Raw genomic sequence first — 21469 nt, 5'->3', positions numbered from 1 at the left:
CATATTAGCACCCAATCAGGACCGCAGGGTTGGGGGGTGGGGGATGCGGAGGTGATTTCCAAGATGGTGGTAACCATGAGAAAAACACTGACTAATCAATAGTAGGGTAACATTATATGAATCAGAGCATGGGGATATTAAGTTCGAAAATGGAAGGGATACTAGAAAATAAGAAAAGAGGGATGCAAAGGCTCAGTCTACATATAGTGTAGGTAAGTGAACTGAAATGGAAAGAAGATATGGATTTCAGGTCACATGAATATAGGATAATATCAACAGCAGCAGCAGCAAATGGTGCAACAGGAGTAGTATTCATTGTGGACTGGAAGACAGGTCAGAGAATGAGTTTTGGGAACAGTTTGGTGATAGGATTATTCTTATCAAAATCTAAAATTAATCAACATGAACAACAGTAGTTCATATAAACATGCCAACATCATAGACCTTAGATGGGTTAAGGGAAAGTGTGGACTCAATTGTAGGAATGAGACAGGAGAAAGACTAGTTGAGTTGTGCAATAAATTCAGGTAGTAATAGCTAATAAATTGTTCAAAAATTACAAGAGGAGGAGATACACTTGCAAAACATTCCAGAAGGATTACCTCATGGTCAGATAGAGATTTGGAAATCAGATCCTGGACTGTGAGCTTTACCTGCAAGACTCTGATCACAATTTAGTAATGATGTAGAGTCAACTGAAGTTTAAGAGAATGATTTCAAAGAATCAAAACAGAAAGAAGTGGGACACTGAAGTACTGAGGAATGATAATGAGTGGTTGAAATTCTGTAGATCCTGTGATATCAGTACTACAATAGGTAATTCTGTTGAATGGGAATGGACATCACTAAAATCAGCAATCACAGATGTTGAACAGGTGAATTAAGCACAAGGAAGGTAACCATGAAGAAATGCTGGCTAACAGAAGAAATACTTCAGTTAACTGATAAAAGTAGAAAGTACAAAAATGTTTAGGAAAAGACAGGAGTATCATTGTCATGGTCTTCAATCTGTAGACTGTTTTGATGCAGCTCTCCATGCTACACTATCCTGTGCAAGCCTCTTCATCTCTGTATCCTCCTGCATCTGCTTACTGTATTTATATCTTGGTCTCCCTCAATGACTTTTGCTCTTTACACTCTTCTCCAACACTAAACTAGATGTCTCAGAAAGTGTACTGTCAACCAATCCTTTCTCCTAGTCAGGTTGTGCAACAAATTTCTTTTCTGCCAAGTTCTGTTCAGTACTTCCTCATTAGTTATATGATCTATCCATCTTTAGCATTCTTCTGTATCGCCACATTTCAAAAGCTTCTGTTATCTTCTTGTCTAAACAGTTTATCATCCAGGTGTCGCATCCATACATGGGTACACAACACAGAAATACTGTAAGAAAAGACTTCCTAACACTTAATTCAATATACAGTGTTAATACGGGGTGTTTCAAAAATGACTGGTATATTTGAAACGGCAATAAACACTAAACGAGTGGCGATAGAAATACACCGTTTGTTGCAATATGCTTGGGACAACAGTACATTTTCAGGCGGACAAACTTTCGAAATTACAGTAGTTACAATTTTCAACAACAGATGGCACTACAAGTGATGTGAAAGATATAGAAGACAACGCAGTCTGTGGGTGCACCATTCTGTACGTCGTCTTTCTGCTGCAAGCGTGTGCTGTTCACAACGTGTAAGTGTGCTGTGGACAACATGGTTTATTGCTTAGAACAGAGGATTTTTCTGGTGTTGGAATTCCACCGCCTATAACACAGTGTTGTTGCAACAAGACGAAGTTTTCAACGGAGGTTTAATGTAACCAAAGGACCGAAAAGCGATACAATAAAGGATCTGTTTGAAAAATTTCAACGGACTGGAAACGTGATGGATGAACGTGCTGGAAAGGTAGGGCGACCGCATACGGCAACCACAGAGGTCAACGCGCAGCTAGTGCAGCAGGTGATCCAACAGCGGCCTCGGGTTTCCGTTCACCGTGTTGCAGCTGTGGTCCAAATGACGCCAACGTCCATGTATCGTCTCATGCGCCAGAGTTTACACCTCTATCCATACAAAATTCAAATGCGGCAACCCCTCAGCGCCGCTACCATTGCTGCACGAGAGACATTCGCTAACGATATAGTGCACAGGATTGATGACGGCGATATGCATGTGGGCAGCATTTGGTTTACTGATGAAGCTTATTTTTACCTGGACGGCTTCGTCAATAAACAGAACTGGCGCATATGGGGAACCGAAAAGCCCCATATTGCAGTCCCATCGTCCCTGCATCTTCAAAAAGTACTGGTCTGGGCTGCCATTTCTTCCAAAGAAATCATTGGCACATTTTTCAGATCCGAAACGATTACTGCATCACGCTATTTGGACATTCTTCGTGAATTTGTGGCGGTACAAACTGCCTTAGACGACACTGCGAACACCTCGTGGTTTATGCAAGATGGTGCCCGGCCACATCGCACGGCCGACGTCTTTAATTTCCTGAATGAATATTTCGATGATCGTGTGATTCCTTTGGGCTATCCGAAACATACAGGAGGCGGCGTGGATTGGCCTCCCTATTCGCCAGACATGAACCCCTGTGACTTCTTTCTGTGGGGACACTTGAAAGACCAGGTGTACCGCCAGAATCCAGAAACAATTGAACAGCTGAAGCAGTACATCTCATCTGCATGTGAAGCCATTCCGCCAGACACGTTGTCAAAGGTTTCGGGTAATTTTATTCAGAGACTACGCCATATTATTAGTACGCATGGTGGATATGTGGAAAATATCGTACTATAGAGTTTCCCAGACCGCAGCGTTGTTGACAATTGTAACTACTGTAATTTCAAAAGTTTGTCTGCCTGAAAATGTACTGTTGTCACAAGCATATTGCAACAAACGGCATATTTCTATCGCTGCTCGTTTAGTTTGTATTGCCGTTTCAAATATACCGGTCATTTTTGAAACACCCTGTAAATTTCTCTTTTACAGAAATTCTTCCTTGCCATTGCCAGTGTACATTTTATATCCTCTCTACTTTGGCCATCATCTGTTATTTTGCTGCCTAAATAGCAAATCTCACCTACTACTTTCAGAGTCTCATTTCCTAATCTAACTCCTTCAGCATCACCTGACTTAACTAGGCTACATTCAATTATCCTCCTTTTGCTTTTGTTGATGTTCACCTTATATCCTCCTTTCAAGGCACTGTCCATTCTGTTCAAAAGCTCTTCCAAGTCCTTTGCCATCTCTGACAGAACTACAATGTCATCAGCAAACCTCAAAGATTTTATTTCTTCTCCTTGAACTGTAATTGCTGCTCCAAACTTTTCTTTGCTTTCCTTTACTGCTTGCTCAATATACAGATTGAATAATATTGGGGATAGGCTACAAATCTATCTCATTCCTTTCTCAACCATTTCTTCCCTTCAGTGGCCCTTTGACTCTTAAAACTGTTGTTTGGTTTCTGTATAAGTTGTAAATAGCCTTTTGTTCATTGTGTTTTACCCATGCTACCATCAGAATTTCAAAGAGAGCATTCCAGTCAACATTGTCAAAAGCTTTCTCTGAGTCCACAAACATTATAAACATAGGTTTGCCTTTCCTTAACCTATGTTCTAAGACAAGTGTTAGGATCAGTACTACCCCACATGTTCGTACATTTCTCTGGAATCGAAACTGATCATCCCAAAGGTCTGCTCCTACCAGTTTTTCCATTCCACTATAGGGAATTCGTGCTAGTATTTTGCACCTATGACTTATTAGATAGTTCAGTAATGTTCATAGCTGTCAGCACATGCTTTCTTTGGAATTGGAATTATTTTATTATTCTTGAAGTTTGGGGGCATTTTGCTTGTCTCATTCATCTTGCTCACCAAATGTAAGAGTTTTCTCATAGCTGACTCTCCTAAGGCTATCAGCAGCTCTGATGGAATGTTGTCTGCTCCTGGGACCTTGTTTCAATCTAGGTCTTTCAGTGCTCTGTCAAATTCAAGCAGCAATGCCATATCTTCCATCTCATGTTCATCCACATCCTCTTCCATTTCTATAGTACTTCTCCCTTGTATAGACCCTCTATATACTCCTTCCACCTTTCCCTTCTTTGGTTAGGACTGGTTTTCCATTTGGGCTCTTGGTATTCGGAACAGGACAGGAATATGGCAATGTCACTTAGGAAGGAAATGAACAGGAAGTGCAAGGAAGCTAAAGCAAAATGGCTGGAGAAAAAGGCAATGAAACTGAAAAAGAAATGGCTGTGGGAAGGACTGGTAAGTAACTAGGAAAGCCTTCAGTGAAATTAAAAGCAAAGGTGTCAGAATGAAAAATGCAACAGAGACTCCATTGTTAAATGCAGAGAACAGAGTGGATCAGTAAAAAGAGTACACTGAAAGCCTCTAAAAGGGGGAGAACTGTCTAATGACAATATAGAAGAAGTAGTTCAAGTCAGTGTGGAAGATACATAGGATCTATTAGACAACAGTCACCTTGGCCTTAGGAAAGGAAAAGACACCAGAAGGGCAGTTCCAATGTTGTGCTTGATAATGAGAGTAAAACTTAAGGAAAATCAAAGGATTTTCAGAGGATTTGTTGACCTAGGAAAAGCATGTGACAATGATGCAAGATGTCTGAAATTCTCAGGAAGATAGATGTAAGTTATAGGGAAAGATGTGTAGTGTAGTGTATAATATGTAGAAGAATGAATAGGGAAAAATAAGAATGGAAGACTAAGAACAAATTTCTCATATTAGTAAGGATATATGATGGATATGCAGTATTTCTCCCATACTGTTCAATGTATACGTCAAAGAAGCATGACATAAAAGGAGATTGATGAGGACTGATATTAAAATTCAGAGTAAAAGACACTTTGCACTGAGAGTAAACCAAAGAAAGACAAAAGTAATGAAGTGTAGTTGAAATGAGATTAGTGATAAATGTAATATAAAGAGCAGGGGTCATGAAATAGATGAGGTGAAGGAATTCTGCTGGCTCTGAATCAAAATGCGATACAGATGAAGCAAAATGGTGGGGAGAGGGGGGGGGGGATGAAAAGCAGACTAAGACATGCAAGGATAGCATTTTGCCCAAACGATGTCAGCTACTATCAAATAACAGCCATCATTTGAGGAAAAAATTTCTGAGATTGTACAATTGGAACTGAATCATGGACTGTGGGAACACTGGAAAGGGAGAGGACTTAAGCATTTGAAATGTGGTGCTATAGAAAAATATTGGAAATTAAGTGGTTCGATAAGATAAGAAACAAAGAGCTCTCTTTAGAATCAGTGAGGAGAAGAATATGAGAAAAATATTGACAAGAAGATGAAGCAGAATGATAGGACATGTGTTAAGACATCAAGTAATATCTTCCATGGTACTTGAGGGAACTGTAGAGGGTATAAACTATAGGGGAATAATAGAATATATCCAACTAGTAATTGAGGGTGATGGGAATTTGTGGTGGTCCAGTTAGAAGAATGATGGTGAAAAAGGTGTGAACCCTCTGCCACGCAGTTAAACATGAACTGCAGAGTAATCATATAGATGTAGGTCTAGAAGAATGGACTTAGAAAAGTCATCTGAAAGCTTGCTTGTGGGCACGCGCGCGCGTGCGCGCGTGTGTGTGTGTGTGTGTGTGTGTGTGTGTGTGTGTGTGTGTGTGTAATCATTGTTAATAAGTAGCTAAAATAACAAAAAATGTAATTATGTAAATAAAATAGAAAGAAGCTTCCACATGGGAAAAATATATTAAAAACAAAGATTCCAAGACTTACCAATCGGGAAAGCGCCGGCAGACAGGCACATGAACAAAACACACACACAGAGTTACTAGCTTTCGCAACCGATGGTTGCTTCTTCAGGAAGGAGAGGGAAAGACGAAAGGATGTGGGTTTTAAGGGAGAGGGTAAGGAGTCATTCCAATCCCGGGAGCGGAAAGACTTCCCTTAGGGAAAAAAAGGACAGGTGTACACTCGCACACACACACACACACACACACACACACACACACACATATATCCATCCGCACATACACAGACACAAGCAGACATATTTAAAGCTTTAAAGCTTTAAAGCTTTAAATATGTCTGCTTGTGTCTGTGTATGTGCGGATGGATATATGTGCGTGTGTGTGTGTGTGTGTGTGTGTGTGTGTGTGTGTGTGTGTGTGTGTGCGAGTGTACACCTGTCCTTTTTTTCCCTAAGGGAAGTCTTTCCGCTCCCGGGATTGGAATGACTCCTTACCCTCTCCCTTAAAACCCACATCCTTTCGTCTTTCCCTCTCCTTCCTGAAGAAGCAACCATCGGTTGCGAAAGCTAGTAACTCTGTGTGTGTGTTTGTGTGTTTTGTTCATGTGCCTGTCTGCCGGCACTTTACCGCTTGGTAAGTCTTGGAATCTTTGTTTTTAATATAAAAAATGTAATTAGATTTAGAAACTTATTGCCAATTACTGTATAAGAAATTAATTTTAAGCCATAAAAATTTCAGTGTTTTATATGATGAAATCTGTACAATGTAAAAGCTTAATAAAATCAATCAATCAAGTCTTTTTTTTTTATCCAAAGCTGGTGTTAGGACTTTGAAAAACTGAAGGTAGAGAAAGAGCATGACAGCAACATCAATAATAATTCTAATATTGATAATAATAATAATAATAAGTTAAATACCCGATCAAGATATTTTGGAACCAATTCAGCAACAAGCTTTGAAGTGTGCGGAGACAATTCTGATGGTTTGATTATGAGACAGTTACCTGCTGCTATAGCACCAGCAGCAGGCAATAGTGCCAATTGAAATGGGTAATTCCAAGCACCCAAAATCAGAACAACACCATAAGGTTCATTATAAATGACAACATCATCCAACAGATAAACAAGTCCTTTCTCAGGCTGCAACACAAAAAAATTCATTAAAGGTGGTAAATAGTTACAGCAAAACTTTTATTTTTCTGAAATTTCAAATTAAAACAAGAAAGACAACAAAATAGTTTAGAGGTATACCTTCTCTGGTTTCATCCAATCTCTAAAATGAATCAGTACATTTCTAACATCATTTTTCATAAGTTCTACTTCAGTCAGCATAGTCTCTTGTTTACTCTGTAAAAGAAAATAATAGATGTCATTGAACTGCAAAACGAGAAGTCACTCTAATGCACTTCTTGCTTTGGGTACATCTAACTAAAGACAACATTCATGAATTTGTAATTAATAAAGAAGTACAATTCAGAGAAGTTGTATTCTGTGTGTAATTAATACTGATACAAATAGTATAATTTGCAGGAAAGCTAGTGTCTTAAAATGACAACTAGTTTTCAAGTTGTGATATTTGCCACCAGTCTGTAGAGTTCTGCTCCTTCATGTTTATATATGTGTTACGACAGTTATTAATGGGAAAGCATTATCTGCATACCCTAAGAATTGACTATAATTATTTTATATGCATTCTTATAGCAATGCAAACAATGATCTGAGTTTTGACATTTTTCAAGAACATTAACAAATATTTGGTTTTTAGAGTGTTTCATATTTTCTGTGTTCTGTACACAACCTATTTCCAATGCCTTCAGTTCAAAAATTCATTCTTAATCTTATATAAATTTCCATACCCTAGTCACAAATATTTTTTAAAGTTAGATGTTTTAACTGTTTTCCCTCATGGAAACTTAGCTGATCCCATTTATATGAAAACCATAATTTTTTGAAGGTGAACTAACGGTGTGTGTAGACTGAATCAAACTTTTGTGACCTGAAACAAGATTCCAGATGCTGTAACCAACATTTCACAAAATTTTGTCCAAATTTGGACTCCAACCAACAAATGCAGATTCAAGTGTGTTCATAAGTTTGGGAACAAGGAAGACTGCTCCAAAGATGATGCTTTTGGTGTCAAACTTAATTTGTCCAAAGAATCAGAAAAGTGTTCAAAACTATTGAAATTATTAATGCTGTAATGAAGTTCAAGGTTGAAAAGCTATTATCAGACATTGTCAACATTTCTGTATAATGAAAGTGAATCTAAGGTATTTGAGTTATCAAAAACAGATGGGATTTCATCATTAAGAGCAGAAAATTATTCAAAATCCATTGTATGTAAGGAATTGCTTCAGTAAACATAATTTAAATTTTGTGAAAAATTGCAGCTTGAATGGTGGGAGAAGTATCTGAATGAATTTTGTAAACAGTGCGGTAATTTAATTAAAGAAACAAATGCAGTTGAAACATTCTTAAATGAGCACTTTCTAACAGCTTCTGAGAAAACTGGCTGTAGGTGTTCAGTAAATGAGGCTATGGACCTTCTGAAAGGGTCTGGTCTGTGCAAAATTAATCAAATGCTCATAGCCCCAGTTACAGTCACTGAAGTGAAAAGGATCATCACTAAAATGCCAACCAAAATGTTATCTGGCTTTGATAATATCTCCACTAAGGTACTTAAACATAGTCATAATGCCATTTGTGTAACACTTTGCCATATATTTAATGAATCCCTTCGACAAGGTATTGTCCCTGATAGAATGAAGTATGCCGATGTGAAACCATTGTTCAAGAAGGGGGGAAAAACTGGTGCTTCTAACTACCGCCCTATATCCCTTTTAACATGTTCTCCAAAGTTCTCGAGAAACTGATGCAAAGGAAAATTGTAGAACACATGAATTTCCACAAGGCTCTTAGTCAATTCCAATTTGATTTCCAATCAGGCCTGTCAACTGATGATGGCATATTCTCCTTTACTAATAATGTTCTAGAAGCACTGATCAATAAATTGGCTTCAGTTGGTATTTTTTGTGACTTAACCAAAGCCTTTGACTGTGTGAGCCATGAAATCCTCCTTTCAAAAGCAACCTATTATGGTTTAACTGACGCAGTGAAAATGTGGCTCAGATCATACCTGACAGAAAGCAGAGGGTATTGCTGAATCATGAAGATGGCTCAATAGCTTCATCTGGCTGGGGAACAGTTAGTGTATGTGCGCCGCAAGGTTCGGTGCTTGGCCCTTTTCTCTTTCTTATTTATATTAATGACCTTCCTCACTGTTCTAAGGCTACCATCAAATTTACTATTTTTGCAGACACATCCCTTATAATTGAAAAAACACCTGAAAATGATATTGCATCATCTGCCAACTTTGTGTTCCATGATCTTCATAAGTGGTTCAGATGCAATGGCCTAACTTTAAATCTAAAAGAAACTGCAGTTTATACATTTCCATGGGTCTCACAAGGATGACATAAGTCTAAGCTGTAATGATCAAGATATATACCAAGTTTATTCAACAACATTTTTAGGCCTCCACATTGACAATAAATTAAATTAGTCTTGCCATATCTTGGACTTGAGAAAAAGACTTAGTTCAGCAACTTATGCTCTACGTATTATAGCAACAACTGCTAATAGTGATGCTGTTAAGGCTGCTTATTCTGGCTATTTCCATTCATTGTTATCCTATGGCTTAATATTCTGGGGTAACCAACCAAAGGCAAATAAAGTATTTGTAACTCAGAAAAGAGGAATTCGAATTATAAGTGGAGTTAACAGGAATCATTCATGCAGAAATCTTATAAAAACACACAAAATATTAACAATGACCTCACAATATATCTTATCTTTTATGTGCTTTTCACCTAAGAACCTACACATGTATAAAACCAATATTTCTTATAATGACTATGACACAAGAACAAAACATGACTTTCATGTTGACAGAAAAAACTTGAGTCTGATACAAAAGGGAGTATACTACTCAAGCATAAAGGTGTTTAACGTTCTCCCGTCTCACATAAAAAATCTTACCAGTGAAATGCCAAAATTTAAGAGTAAATTGAAGGAATATCTTCTGGAAAAAGTGTTTTACTCTCTTAATCAATTCTTTAATGTAACATTGTAACTTAGATGTAATACTTTACTTGTAATATTTGCTATAGAAACTTTGTAATTAATATGTCTTACACCAGTATGGGAATTCATGTTCAGGCAATTGGCACTATAAAATTCCTGCTAATGAATAGTTTGTAATAGGGAAAACCGTTATTTATTATTTTATCATTTTATACCTCTGTTTTACCATAGAAAATGCTTAAGCCTGTAACTATTAACACGCTTTGTTTCTTATACTCCAATTGCAATTTACTTTTGTTAGCATATACAAGTAGGCTACTGTGTTAATTTATATTGTGATTGGTTCCATATCCATGCAATTCTTTTGTATACTGGATCTATGGAACATGAATAAATAATTAAATAAATAAAGTTAAAATAAACTGGAGAAACTTAAGTGGTAATGTAGTAAATGATATTGATTTGTCTGAAACGTTTGATGCTGATAAGAAAATTCACAATTATGACCTGTCAGTTACATAAAGGGAAAAAGTTACTGAAGTAAGTAAAAGTAAAGCTGATTTTGCCTCTGTTCAACAATTGCACAGTTTTGATTTGACAGTTGATCTAAGGGAGACAATAGATGTAAAATGTACAATTCGAACTGCGTATAGTTGTTATAACATAGTGACTGGAAATGTACCATTAATAAGAATTTAAAAAACCACCAGACAGGAAAGTGTGAGAGCTCAGAGAGAGGTACACAAATTTGCCCTCAAGAAAGAACTGAAAGACTTTTTCTTTATTTCATTTTGGTGAAAGGACTTTTGCTATGTTGTGCTTTATACTTTGATTTATGTTGTACTATGAGCATTTGAAGATAGTGTTTACACAATCTGTATATTTAGTGCTTTCATTTGTTTTGCTTTTTTTGTAGAAATATTGTTATATTATACTGGTGTGATTTACTATTTTTGTTATTTAGTGTTTTGTATGAGGAATTACGTTGACTACATGATTTCAGAATTATGCTGTGTTCCCTCAGGGAAACACACAATCATTGTATATTATATACTTGCCAAACATAGGTTTCTGAGTTATATAGCACTATTTTTACATATTCACTTTCTGAATTGTGTTTTCCTTCACTCATTCTTTAATCTACCACAGTTACCTCTTACTGTCATGTATGTCCACTGTCTATTAGTCAGCAGACATGTCACACATTAATTATGTTATATTTCACCTTTACAGATTCAATATGAATTCATGTTTATCACAGAATTTGCAAATATTATGTTAAACTAATGGAAATTAATCTGAACCTTTTGAAATTAATTCTACATCAGTTTTTTCTTAGTCATTATGTTTCTAGTTCAGATGTTAAATAGTTAGGACTAGGATGATGTTTTGTATGCTTTGATCATTAATTTTGCTCGGTTTTTGGGTTGCATTTAAGTAATCACTTTCTTGTATTTGAAGAAATTAGAATTAATATAAAATCATTTATTTGGCAGATAGAGAGCCAGACTTGTTGTTTTTTAAGTCATGTTATAGCTATTAAGTCTATGAGTAATGATTATTCTTTTGGTGGAGTAAATGTGTTATTAAGCACTTTATTGAACATAGAGATATTTGTGGAATAATATCATGTGGGGCAGCCTTTATGATACATCCCATTCATACTTTGGAATAACTTGAGAATTGAAGGAAGAGAAAGCTTTTTGGTGAAGTCACACCATTTACACCTTGAAAATCTTGGGAGAAGTAAGTAAAGTTTGTTTTTGCCATGATCTTGATAACCAAATGTGGAATACGCATTAGTAATGATGTCAAGAATGTTATATTTGTAGTGAAGTTCTGATGAGATGAATATTGATTTTTTTAATATTTGTGATGTTGCAGTTAGATGAGTGGTACTGTGATTGAAGAATTAAAGGTTATTGTCAAATAATGAGGACTATTATGAGAAGATAACATTATGAGGAAATTCTTGGATACTTAATGGATTATTATGATGTGTGGGTTGTTCATGGATAGTAACATTGATGATTATGACAATGAGGATGGTGTCCCACTGTAGAGTACTATGAAGTATTTTTCATGAACAGAACTGGGTGGAGGTTTAGGAATTAGTAATCATGAAATACAGTGGATTGTATTCACTCAGCCATATGGAATGTATTTATAGTGCTCTATGTTATTTGTAAGAACAATTAAAAGTATGGTCATTAGTAAGAGGAAATGTAACATAGTAACTCAAAATTTGTGGATTTTGTGATTATAATGAGTAGTAATGTTTTGTTTAAACTGTTGACTTGTTAATGACAACAAGTATGTGGGCTAGTGAATTAATGATGATTAAATGTGTAATTAATGATGAAAAATGATGTAATTATAAATAACTAAGTACCAACTGAAAGTATTCATTCATTTATTCATTCATACTTATTCACCTTTAAACATTTTACATGCAATCGGTGTCATATAATAAAAGTTACAGATATATTGTATACATCTATTTATACATATATTTGACAAGACAAAGTGCTTGCATAATATTATATTTCTAATTTTGTAATATATACTCCTTTCACAAAATGTACCATCAAAATTCAGTATCATTTATTGCACTCTCTTGAACTGTATAAAATACTTTACTTTTTATCCCTTTTGCTACTTTTACTTTAAATTTATCCATGGGCATAGAATGTGCACTTTTGGATAATTTGTTAAAAAAATGTGGGTGCTAGATACTTATAACTGCCGTGAATCAATGATAGTCTGGCAAACAGTATGTCAATTGTTTGTCCATTTCCTGTATTATGTGAATGTGTTGCCATCCTAAGGTCAAAGTTATTTAAAATTTCTTTGGCTTATATCAGGAAACTGTAAATATACAAGCCAGGGACTGTCATTATATTTAATTCTTTAAGATGCTGCTTGCATAAGTCTCTGGGTGGTAGTCCATTTAAATACAGTCTTTGAAATTGGGTCGTTTCCCTACAGTACAATCCCGTAAGCGAGATGAGAGTGGAAGAAGCAAAGTATGCATATAGTAGGAGTGTTCTACTAACAGAGCCTCTCAGTTTATGTAACAGGAAGACGATATGTGAGAGTTTTTTTGCATAGCATGCCTGTGCAAGTTTCCCAGTTTAGTTGGTAGTAATGTAGGAACAAATGCTGATAGATAAAAATGTTAGGAAATGGAAAGTTAAGTAGTAAATTGATTGGGATCAGTATCTCTGAAATAACATGGAAAATTTTTATTGTCCTGGTATAATTTGGATAATTTAATTACAACTTTACTATCAAAATTCTTTTACAGCTTGTATGGTGAGCCATGTTTATAATTTTATTACAACTTGCTTTCACATTATGTGTATATTTTTACTTATTTTTTTTATTTCTAGGATTAGTCTTGCATGCAAATGTTGTATAAATGAATTTATTGTATTGTTTACATGCATGCATAACTTTCCTTATGCAAACATGATTATAATTAATCTTCATTGTGAAGGGATCATGTTGCAAAATCTTCAAGAGTACATACAACCTGTGTAAGCTATATCATTGGTGATCACATGGTCCCTAAGCTGTTGTAGCACATACTTAATTTTGTCATTCTTCTGTGCTGATTACTATTTTGTCTTTTAAGCTACCTAAGTTACCTCTTTCTGTCATTACATCCTCTGCTCACTGATATATGATGTTGTCAATGAAATTACTGATATTCATCAATATTGTGAAGAACTAACTTGTGTATATGATAATGAATGTGGAAGTGATTCTGACAGCAATGTATGGGGTGGAAATGTGTGTAACCCTATGGACCAAGAAGTAAACTGATTATGAATTTTTATTTCTTTTTTACAAATGAACCTATTGATCACCTATTTTATTCCCATATGATAAACTGTGCATATGAAATTTCCTGTTTTCACTGTAGTGATGATGAATTTATTTCAGCAAAATAACATTAATGCCTGTGTATTGCAGCAGTTGTGGAGGTGCTGTCTTCCTTAATGATTATAATTATCATATCATTTTGTATAGGCTTATAATTTCTTGGAAGTAGTATGTTAGAAATACAAGTTTAGGATGAGAATAATATTGTATATTTCTTTCTTGAAAAACATATTTTAGTTTGGCTGCGTAGACCATTTGACACGCATGCCACCCGTAGTTGAAATACTTCTGTATTTGACTTGTGCATTGAGTAGCTAACTAATGTAGACTTGTGTTCATGAAGAAATATTTAAGAGATTACTCACTTTAGGTGTACCAGTACAGTAATTGGATTTGAAGTTTTTCTGCTGGTCTTGTACTTACGTAAATGCACACAGTCTGGTATGTGTATAATTTTGTTTCGGAACACATTTTCAGTTACTAATTAGAAACCAAGAAGAGCATCAGTTATCATTTTATATGACTGTATAACATTAAGTTGCATTAATTATGAATTATTTGACATTTTGAGTATATCTACCTGATATTTACTGTCATCATGTATGGTGTACCGTCTAAACCTGTAGTAAAAGGAAATAGTGGCTAACTACTGGCGTAAAAATATCATGTAACAAAAAGAGAGATCTGTATATACAACAGAGGACTAGTACAGACGCAGCAGTAAAGTTACATTACAAGAAATATTGTAAAATTCTAACAAGTTTAATAAAGAAGGCCAAACAGTTGCACTATGCACAAAAAATTAGCAATTCAAACAATAAAATAAAAACCATATGGCACACCATAAAAAGTGAGACAAATAGGAACATAAAACCTGACAATAATAAACACAACGCTGCAGCATCAGATTTCAACCTTTTTTTTCTCTCTGTAGATAAAAAAACAGTGAACCATAGTAAACAGGCTCACACAGAAGCTATTGAACTACTTAACCACATGCAAATTACATCTAAAGTAGCACTTCATTTCAGAAGTACAACCCCTAAAGAAATTGAAAAAACCATAAAATTACTAAAAAACTCAGATTCCTGTGGATATCAAGTAGGATTCTAAAATCATGTGCAGGCTTAATGAGTTACATATTGTGCTATTTGTGTAACCAATCTATGGAAACTGACGTGTTCCCAGATAGGTTAAAACATGCAGTAGTGATGCCAATCCACAAAAGTGGAGCAAGGGATGAAATATCCAACTATAGACCCATCTCCCTGCTGCCAATATTCTCAAAGGTATTTGAAAGAATAGTGTATGATAAGATTTATAGCCACACTACACAAAATGGCTTACTGGTTCCTACACAGTTCGGCTTTCATAAGGGCTCCTCCACAGACAGAGTTATATTTAACCTAACAGATGAAATTTTAGGTGAACTAAATTACAAAAGGTATCCAGTGGTGATATTTTGTGACCTTGCCAAGGCATTTGATTGTGTAGATCACAACACACTCTTAAAAAAGCTTCCATAATATGGCATTAAAGACAAATCTTTGACTTAGTTAGAATCATACTTACAGAACAGGAAGCGAAGGGCTGTCTTAAGGGGAAAGGAACAGCATTAACATCAGACTGGAGAAATATAAAGCATGGAGTCCCACAGGGCTCAATTCTTGGGCTATTAATTTTTCTGATTTACATTAATGATCTACCAATCACAATTAACAACAGAGCAAAAATAGTAATTTTTGCCAATGATACAAGTATCCTCATAAAAGGACCCAACTCCACAATGCAGGATACAGCCATGACAGTCTCTACTCAAGTACACAAATGGTTCACTGTGAATAGCCTAACCTTAAATATTTCAAAAATCAATATGATACAGTTTCTGACAAAAAATAAAAAAATAAAGCTCCTGAAATACATGTTAACAATCACATAATTAATGAAAACACACATACAAAATTCCTAGGTATCCAGATAGACAGTCACCTAAGATGAAAAGAACAAATTGATCAGCTGGTCAAGAAACTTAGCTCATCGTGCTTTGCACTAAGAGCTCTCCATCAGTTAGTAGACAGAGAAATAATGTTGTTGTCATACTTTGCATATTTCCATTATGTTCTCTCCTATGGCATAATCTCATGGGGAAAAGCTGCAGGTGTTGAAAAAGTCTTCAGAATACAAAAACGAGCAGTGATGCTAATATGTGGGGTCCCTAATGGGACATCTTGCAGAGGTCTCTTCAAATCTCTCAGGATACTTACCATCACAGGTCAGTATATATACTCACTGATGTTATTTGTAGCCTACAACAGGGAACTGTTTCAGAAAAATTGTGACATCCACAACCATGACACAAGACAGGTGAAAAATTTTCATCAAGGCTCTGCATCTCTCACTAAAGTACATAGGGGAGTTACTGAGTCAGCTATAAAGGTCTTCAATAAGCTCCCCATCAATATAAAAAAGGAAATAAGTAATGTACAGATTTTCAAAAGGAAACTAAAATTATTTCTCATCGAACAAACTTTCTATAAAATGAATGAATACTTAGAGTTATGATGTACAAGACTGGGGGAAACTGCCTATGAAAAGCACTCCCTTAAAGATAAAGTGTGATGCTGTTACTTGTAGTTTAACTGAAATTGTGGTGATAAAATGTAAATTTATCTGTTCATTATGAGAAAATGTGAACTCTCATGTATCCCACTCTCTTGAGCATTCACTTAAACCTCTTCTTAAGGAATGCAGTTAAAACTTGTATTCATTCAAACCATGACCATGAAGAAAATTTACTTCCTTAAATATGTCAGTAGCATAAAAATATGCACTGTCACTTATTCTACTATTTTAAACAATCACTTAAACTATTTTGGCATAAAGCAGGCTTTAATATTGCATGCAAGTAATTGCTCTTGTAAAATAAACCAATGTCTGTGCAACGTGATGTATAAATGTTAATGTACTACTGTAATTGCATCAATTGACTTGTCCTGTATTACTTGTACACTGGCTGTATAATATGCAATCAACAGGACCAAATAAATAAATAAAAAAATAAAAAGAGGCCTAAAACAACAAGACATAAATACACAAATTTCATCACAAAATACACTCCTGGAAATTGAAATAAAAACACCGTGAATTCATTGGCCCAGGAAGGGGAAACTTTATTGACACATTCCTGGGGTCAGATACATCACATGATCACACTGACAGAACCACAGGCACATAGACACAGGCAACAGAGCATGCACAATGTCGGCACTAGTACAGTGTATATCCATCTTTCGCAGCAATGCAGGCTGCTATTCTCCCATGGAGACGATCGTAAAGATGCTGGATATAGTCCTTTGGAACGGCTTGCCATGCCATTTCCACCTGGTGCCTCAGTTGGCCAGCGTTCGTGCTGGACGTGCAGACCGCGTGAGACGACGCTTCATCCAGTCCCAAACATGCTCAATGGGAGACAGATCCGAAGATCTTGCTGGCCACGGTAGTTGACTTACACCTTCTAGAGCACGTTGGGTGGCACGGGATACATGCGGACGTGCATTGTCCTGTTGGAACAGCAAGTTCCCTTGCCGGTCTAGGAATGGTAGAACGATGGGTTCGATGGCGGTTTGGATGTACCGTGCACTATTCAGTGTCCCCTCGATGATCACCAGAGGTGTACGGCCAGTGTAGGAGATCGCTCCCCACACCATGATGCCAGGTGTTGGCCCTGTGTGCCTCGGTCGTATGCAGTCCTGATTGTGGCGCTCACCTGCACGGCGCCAAACACGCATACGACCATCATTGGCACCAAGGCAGAAGCGACTCTCATCGCTGAAGATGACACGTCTCCATTCGTCCCTCCATTCACGCCTGTCGCGACACCACTGGAGGCGGGCTGCATGATGTTGGGGCGTGAGCGGAAGACGGCCTAACGGTGTGCGGGACCGTAGCCCAGCTTCATGGAGACGGTTGCGAATGGTCCTCGCCGATACCCCAGGAGCAACAGTGTCCCTAATTTGCTGGGAAGGGGCGGTGCGGTCCCCTACGACACTGCGTAGGATCCTATGGTCTTGGCGTGCATCCGTGCGTCGCTGCGGTCCGGCCCCAGGTCGACGGGCACGTGCACCTTCCGCCGACCACTGGCGACAACATCGATGTACTGTGGAGACCTCACGCCCCACATGTTGAGCAATTCGGCAGTACGTCCACCCGGCCTCCCGCATGCCCACTATACACCTTCGCTCAAAGTCCGTCAACTGCACATACGGTTCACGTCCACACTGTTGCGGCATGCTACCAGTGTTAAAGACTGCAATGGAGCTCCGTATGCCACGGCAAATTGGCTGACACTGACGGCGGCGGTGCACAAATGCTGCACAGCTAGCGCCATTCGACGGCCAACACCGCGGTTCCTGGTGTGTTCGCTGTGCCGTGCGTGTGATCATTGCTTGTACAGCCCTCTCGCAGTGTCCGGAGCAAGTATGGTGGGTCTGACACACCGGTGTCAATGTGTTCTTTTTTCCATTTCCAGGAGTGTATGTGTCAACAACAAATCCCACAAACCGAGTGAAGAGTGTAAATGTATGTTATGTGTACAAGGGTGTAAAAAATACTGCATTATAACCTGTATGAAGAGAACAAAAACTATAACAGATTATAGCAAAGACTAGAAAAAGTTGTAGGAACTTGTATATTAATGCTCAAATGAACTGCACTTTTCTCACTAATAATAATAATATATAGTTTGGACTGTTACCCCGCCCCCCCCCCCCCCCCCCATGAACCATGAACCTTGTCGTTGGTGGGGAGGCTTGCGTGCCTCAGCGATACAGATAGCCGTACCGTAGGTGCAACCACAATGGAGGGGTATCTGTTGAGAGGCCAGACAATCGTGTGGTTCCTGAAGAGGGGCAGCAGCCTTTTCAGTAGTTGCAAGGGCAATAGTCTGGATGATTGACTGACCTGGCCTTGTAACAATAACCAAAACGGCCTTTCTGTGCTGGTATTGCGAACGGCTGAAAGCAAGGGGAAACTACGGCCGTAATTTTTCCCATGGGCATGCAGCTTTACTGTATGATTAAATGATGATGGCGTCCTCTTGGGTAAAATATTCCGGAGGTAAAATAGTCCCCCATTCGGATCTCCGGGCGGGGACTACTCAAGAGGATGTCGTTATCAGGAGAAAGAAAACTGGCGTTCTACGGATCAGAGTGTGGCATGTCAGATCACTTAATCGGGCAGGTAGGTTAGAAAATTTAAAAATGGATAGGTTAAAGTTAGATATAGTGGGAATTAGTGAAGTTTGGTGGCAGGAGGACAAGACTTCTGGTCAGATGACTACAGGGTTATAAATACAAAATCAAATAGGGGTAATGCAGGAGTAGCTTTAATAATGAATAAAACAATGGGAATGCTGGTAAGCTACTACAAATAGCATAGTGAACGCATTATTGTGGCCAAGATAGATACGAAGCCCACACGTACTACAGTAGTACAAGTTTATACGCCAACTAGCTCTGCAGATGATGAAGAAATTGAAGAAATGTATGATGAAATAAAAGAAATTATTCAGATAGTGAAGGGTGACGAAAATGTAATAGTTATGGGTGACTGGAATTCGGTAGTAGGAAAAGGGAGAGAAGGAAACGTAGTAGATGGATATGGATTGGGGCTAAGAAATGAAAGAGGAAGCCGCCTGGTAGAATTTTGCACAGAGTACCACTTAATCATAGCTAAGACTTGGTTTAAGAATTATGAAAGAAGGTTGTATACATGGAAGAACCCTGGAGATACTAAAAAGTATAAGGTAGATTATAAATTGTAAAACATATACAGGGGCAGATGTGGACTCTGACCACAATCTATTGGTTATGACCTGTAGATTAAAACTGAAGAAACTGCAAAAAGGTGGGAATTTAAGGAGATGGGATCTGGATAAACTGACTAAACCAGAGATTATACAGAGTTTCAGGGAGTGCATAAGGGAACAATTGAGAGGATTGGGGGAAAGAAATACAGTGGAAGAAGAATGGGTAGCTTTGAGGGATGAAGTAGTGCAGGCAGCAGAGGATGAAGTAGGTAAAAAGATGAGGGCTAGTAGAAATCCTTGGGTAACTGAAGAAATATTGAATTTAATTGATGAAAGGAGAAAATCCAAAAATGCAGTAAATGAAGCAAGGAAAAAGGAATACAAACGTCTCAAAAATGAGATCGACAGGAAGTGCTAAATGGCTAAGCAGGGATGGCTAGAGGACAAATGTAAGGATGTAGAGGCTTATCTCACTAGGGGTAAGATAGATACTGCCTACAGGAAAATTAAAGAGACCTTTGGAGATAAGAGAACCACTTGTATGAACATCAAGAGCTCAGATAGAAACGCAGTTCTAAGCAAAGAAGGGAAAGCAGAAAGGTGGAAGGAGTATATAGAGGGTCTATACAAGAGCGACGTACTTGAGGACAATATTATGAAAATGGAAGAGGATGTAGATGAAGACGAAATGGGAGATAAGATACTGCGTGAAGAGTTTGACAGAGCACTGAAAGACCTGAGTCGAAACAAGGCCCCCAGAGTAGACAACATTCCATTGGAACTACTGACGGTCTTGGGAGAGCCAGTCCTAACAAAACTGTACCATCTGGTGAGCAAGATGTATGAAACAAGCAAAATACCCTCAGACTTCAAGAAGAATATAATAATTCCAATCCAAAATAAAGCAGGTGTTGACAGATGTGAAAATTACCGAACAGTCAGTTTAATAAGGCACAGCTGCAAAATACTAACACGAATTATTTACAGACGAATGGAAAAACTAGTAGAAGCCGACCTCGGCGAAGATCAGTTTGGATTCCGCAGAAATACTGGAACACGTGAGGCAATACTGACCTTACGGCTCATCTTAGAAGAAAGATTAAGGAAAGGCAAACCTACTTTTCTAGCATTTGTAGACATAGAGAAAGCTTTTGACAATGTTTACTGGAATACTCTCTTTCAAATTCTAAAGGTGGCAGGGGTAAAATACAGGGAGCGAAAGGCTATTTCCATTTTGTACAGAAACCAGATGGCAGTTATAAGAGTCGAGGGGCATGAAAGGGAAGCAGTTGTTGGGAAGAGAGTAAGACAGGGTTGTAGCCTCTCCCCTATGTTATTCAATCTGTATATTGAGCAAGCAGTAAAGGAAACAAAAGAAAAATTTGGAGAAGGTATTAAAATCCATGGAGAAGAATTAAAAACTTTGAGGTTCGCCAATGACATTGTAATTCTGTCACAGACAGCAAAGGACTTGGAAGAGCAGTTGAATGGAATGGATAGCGTCTTGAAAGGAGGATATAGGATGAACATCAACAAAAGCAAAACGAGGATAATGGAATGTAGTCGAATTAAGTCAGGTGATGCTGAGGAAATTAGATTAGGAAATGAGACACTTAAAGTAGTAAAGGAGTTTTGCTATTTGGGGAGCAAAATAACTGATGATGGTCAAAGTAGAGAGGATATAAAATGTAGACTGGCAATGGCAAGGAAAGCGTTTCTGAAGAAGAGAAATTTGTTAACATCAAGTATAGATTTAAGAGTCAGGAAGTCGTTTCTGAAAGTATATGTATGGAGAGTAGCCATGTATGGAAGTGAAACATGGACAATAAATAGTTTAGACAAGAAGAGAATAGAAGCTTTTGAAATGTAGTGCTATAGAAGAATGCTGAAGATTAGATGGGTAGATCACATAACTAATGAGGAGGTATTGAATAGGATTGGGGAG

The 21469-nt window shown here is 37.5% G+C and overlaps 1 protein-coding gene across 2 annotated transcripts in view; it reads right to left on the bottom strand.

The window, feature by feature from the left end:
• The window catches only part of LOC126272812 (aldehyde dehydrogenase, dimeric NADP-preferring-like), a 199988-nt gene that overhangs the window by 24361 nt on the left and 154158 nt on the right, over positions 1 to 21469 (bottom strand). For both annotated transcript variants that reach the window (XM_049975998.1, XM_049975999.1), the window contains exons 4-5: positions 6999 to 7094; positions 6666 to 6887 (exon numbers count right to left, since the gene is read on the bottom strand). In XM_049975998.1, coding sequence (XP_049831955.1) covers positions 6666 to 6887; positions 6999 to 7094 — 318 coding nt within the window. The remainder of the gene's footprint in view (positions 1 to 6665; positions 6888 to 6998; positions 7095 to 21469) is intronic.

The sequence above is a fragment of the Schistocerca gregaria genome, chromosome 5 (assembly GCF_023897955.1).
Source record: "Schistocerca gregaria isolate iqSchGreg1 chromosome 5, iqSchGreg1.2, whole genome shotgun sequence".
Taxonomy (NCBI): Eukaryota; Metazoa; Arthropoda; class Insecta; order Orthoptera; family Acrididae; genus Schistocerca; species Schistocerca gregaria.
The sequence above is the reverse complement of the archived record's forward strand: the minus strand, read 5'-3'. Positions and strand labels throughout refer to the sequence as shown.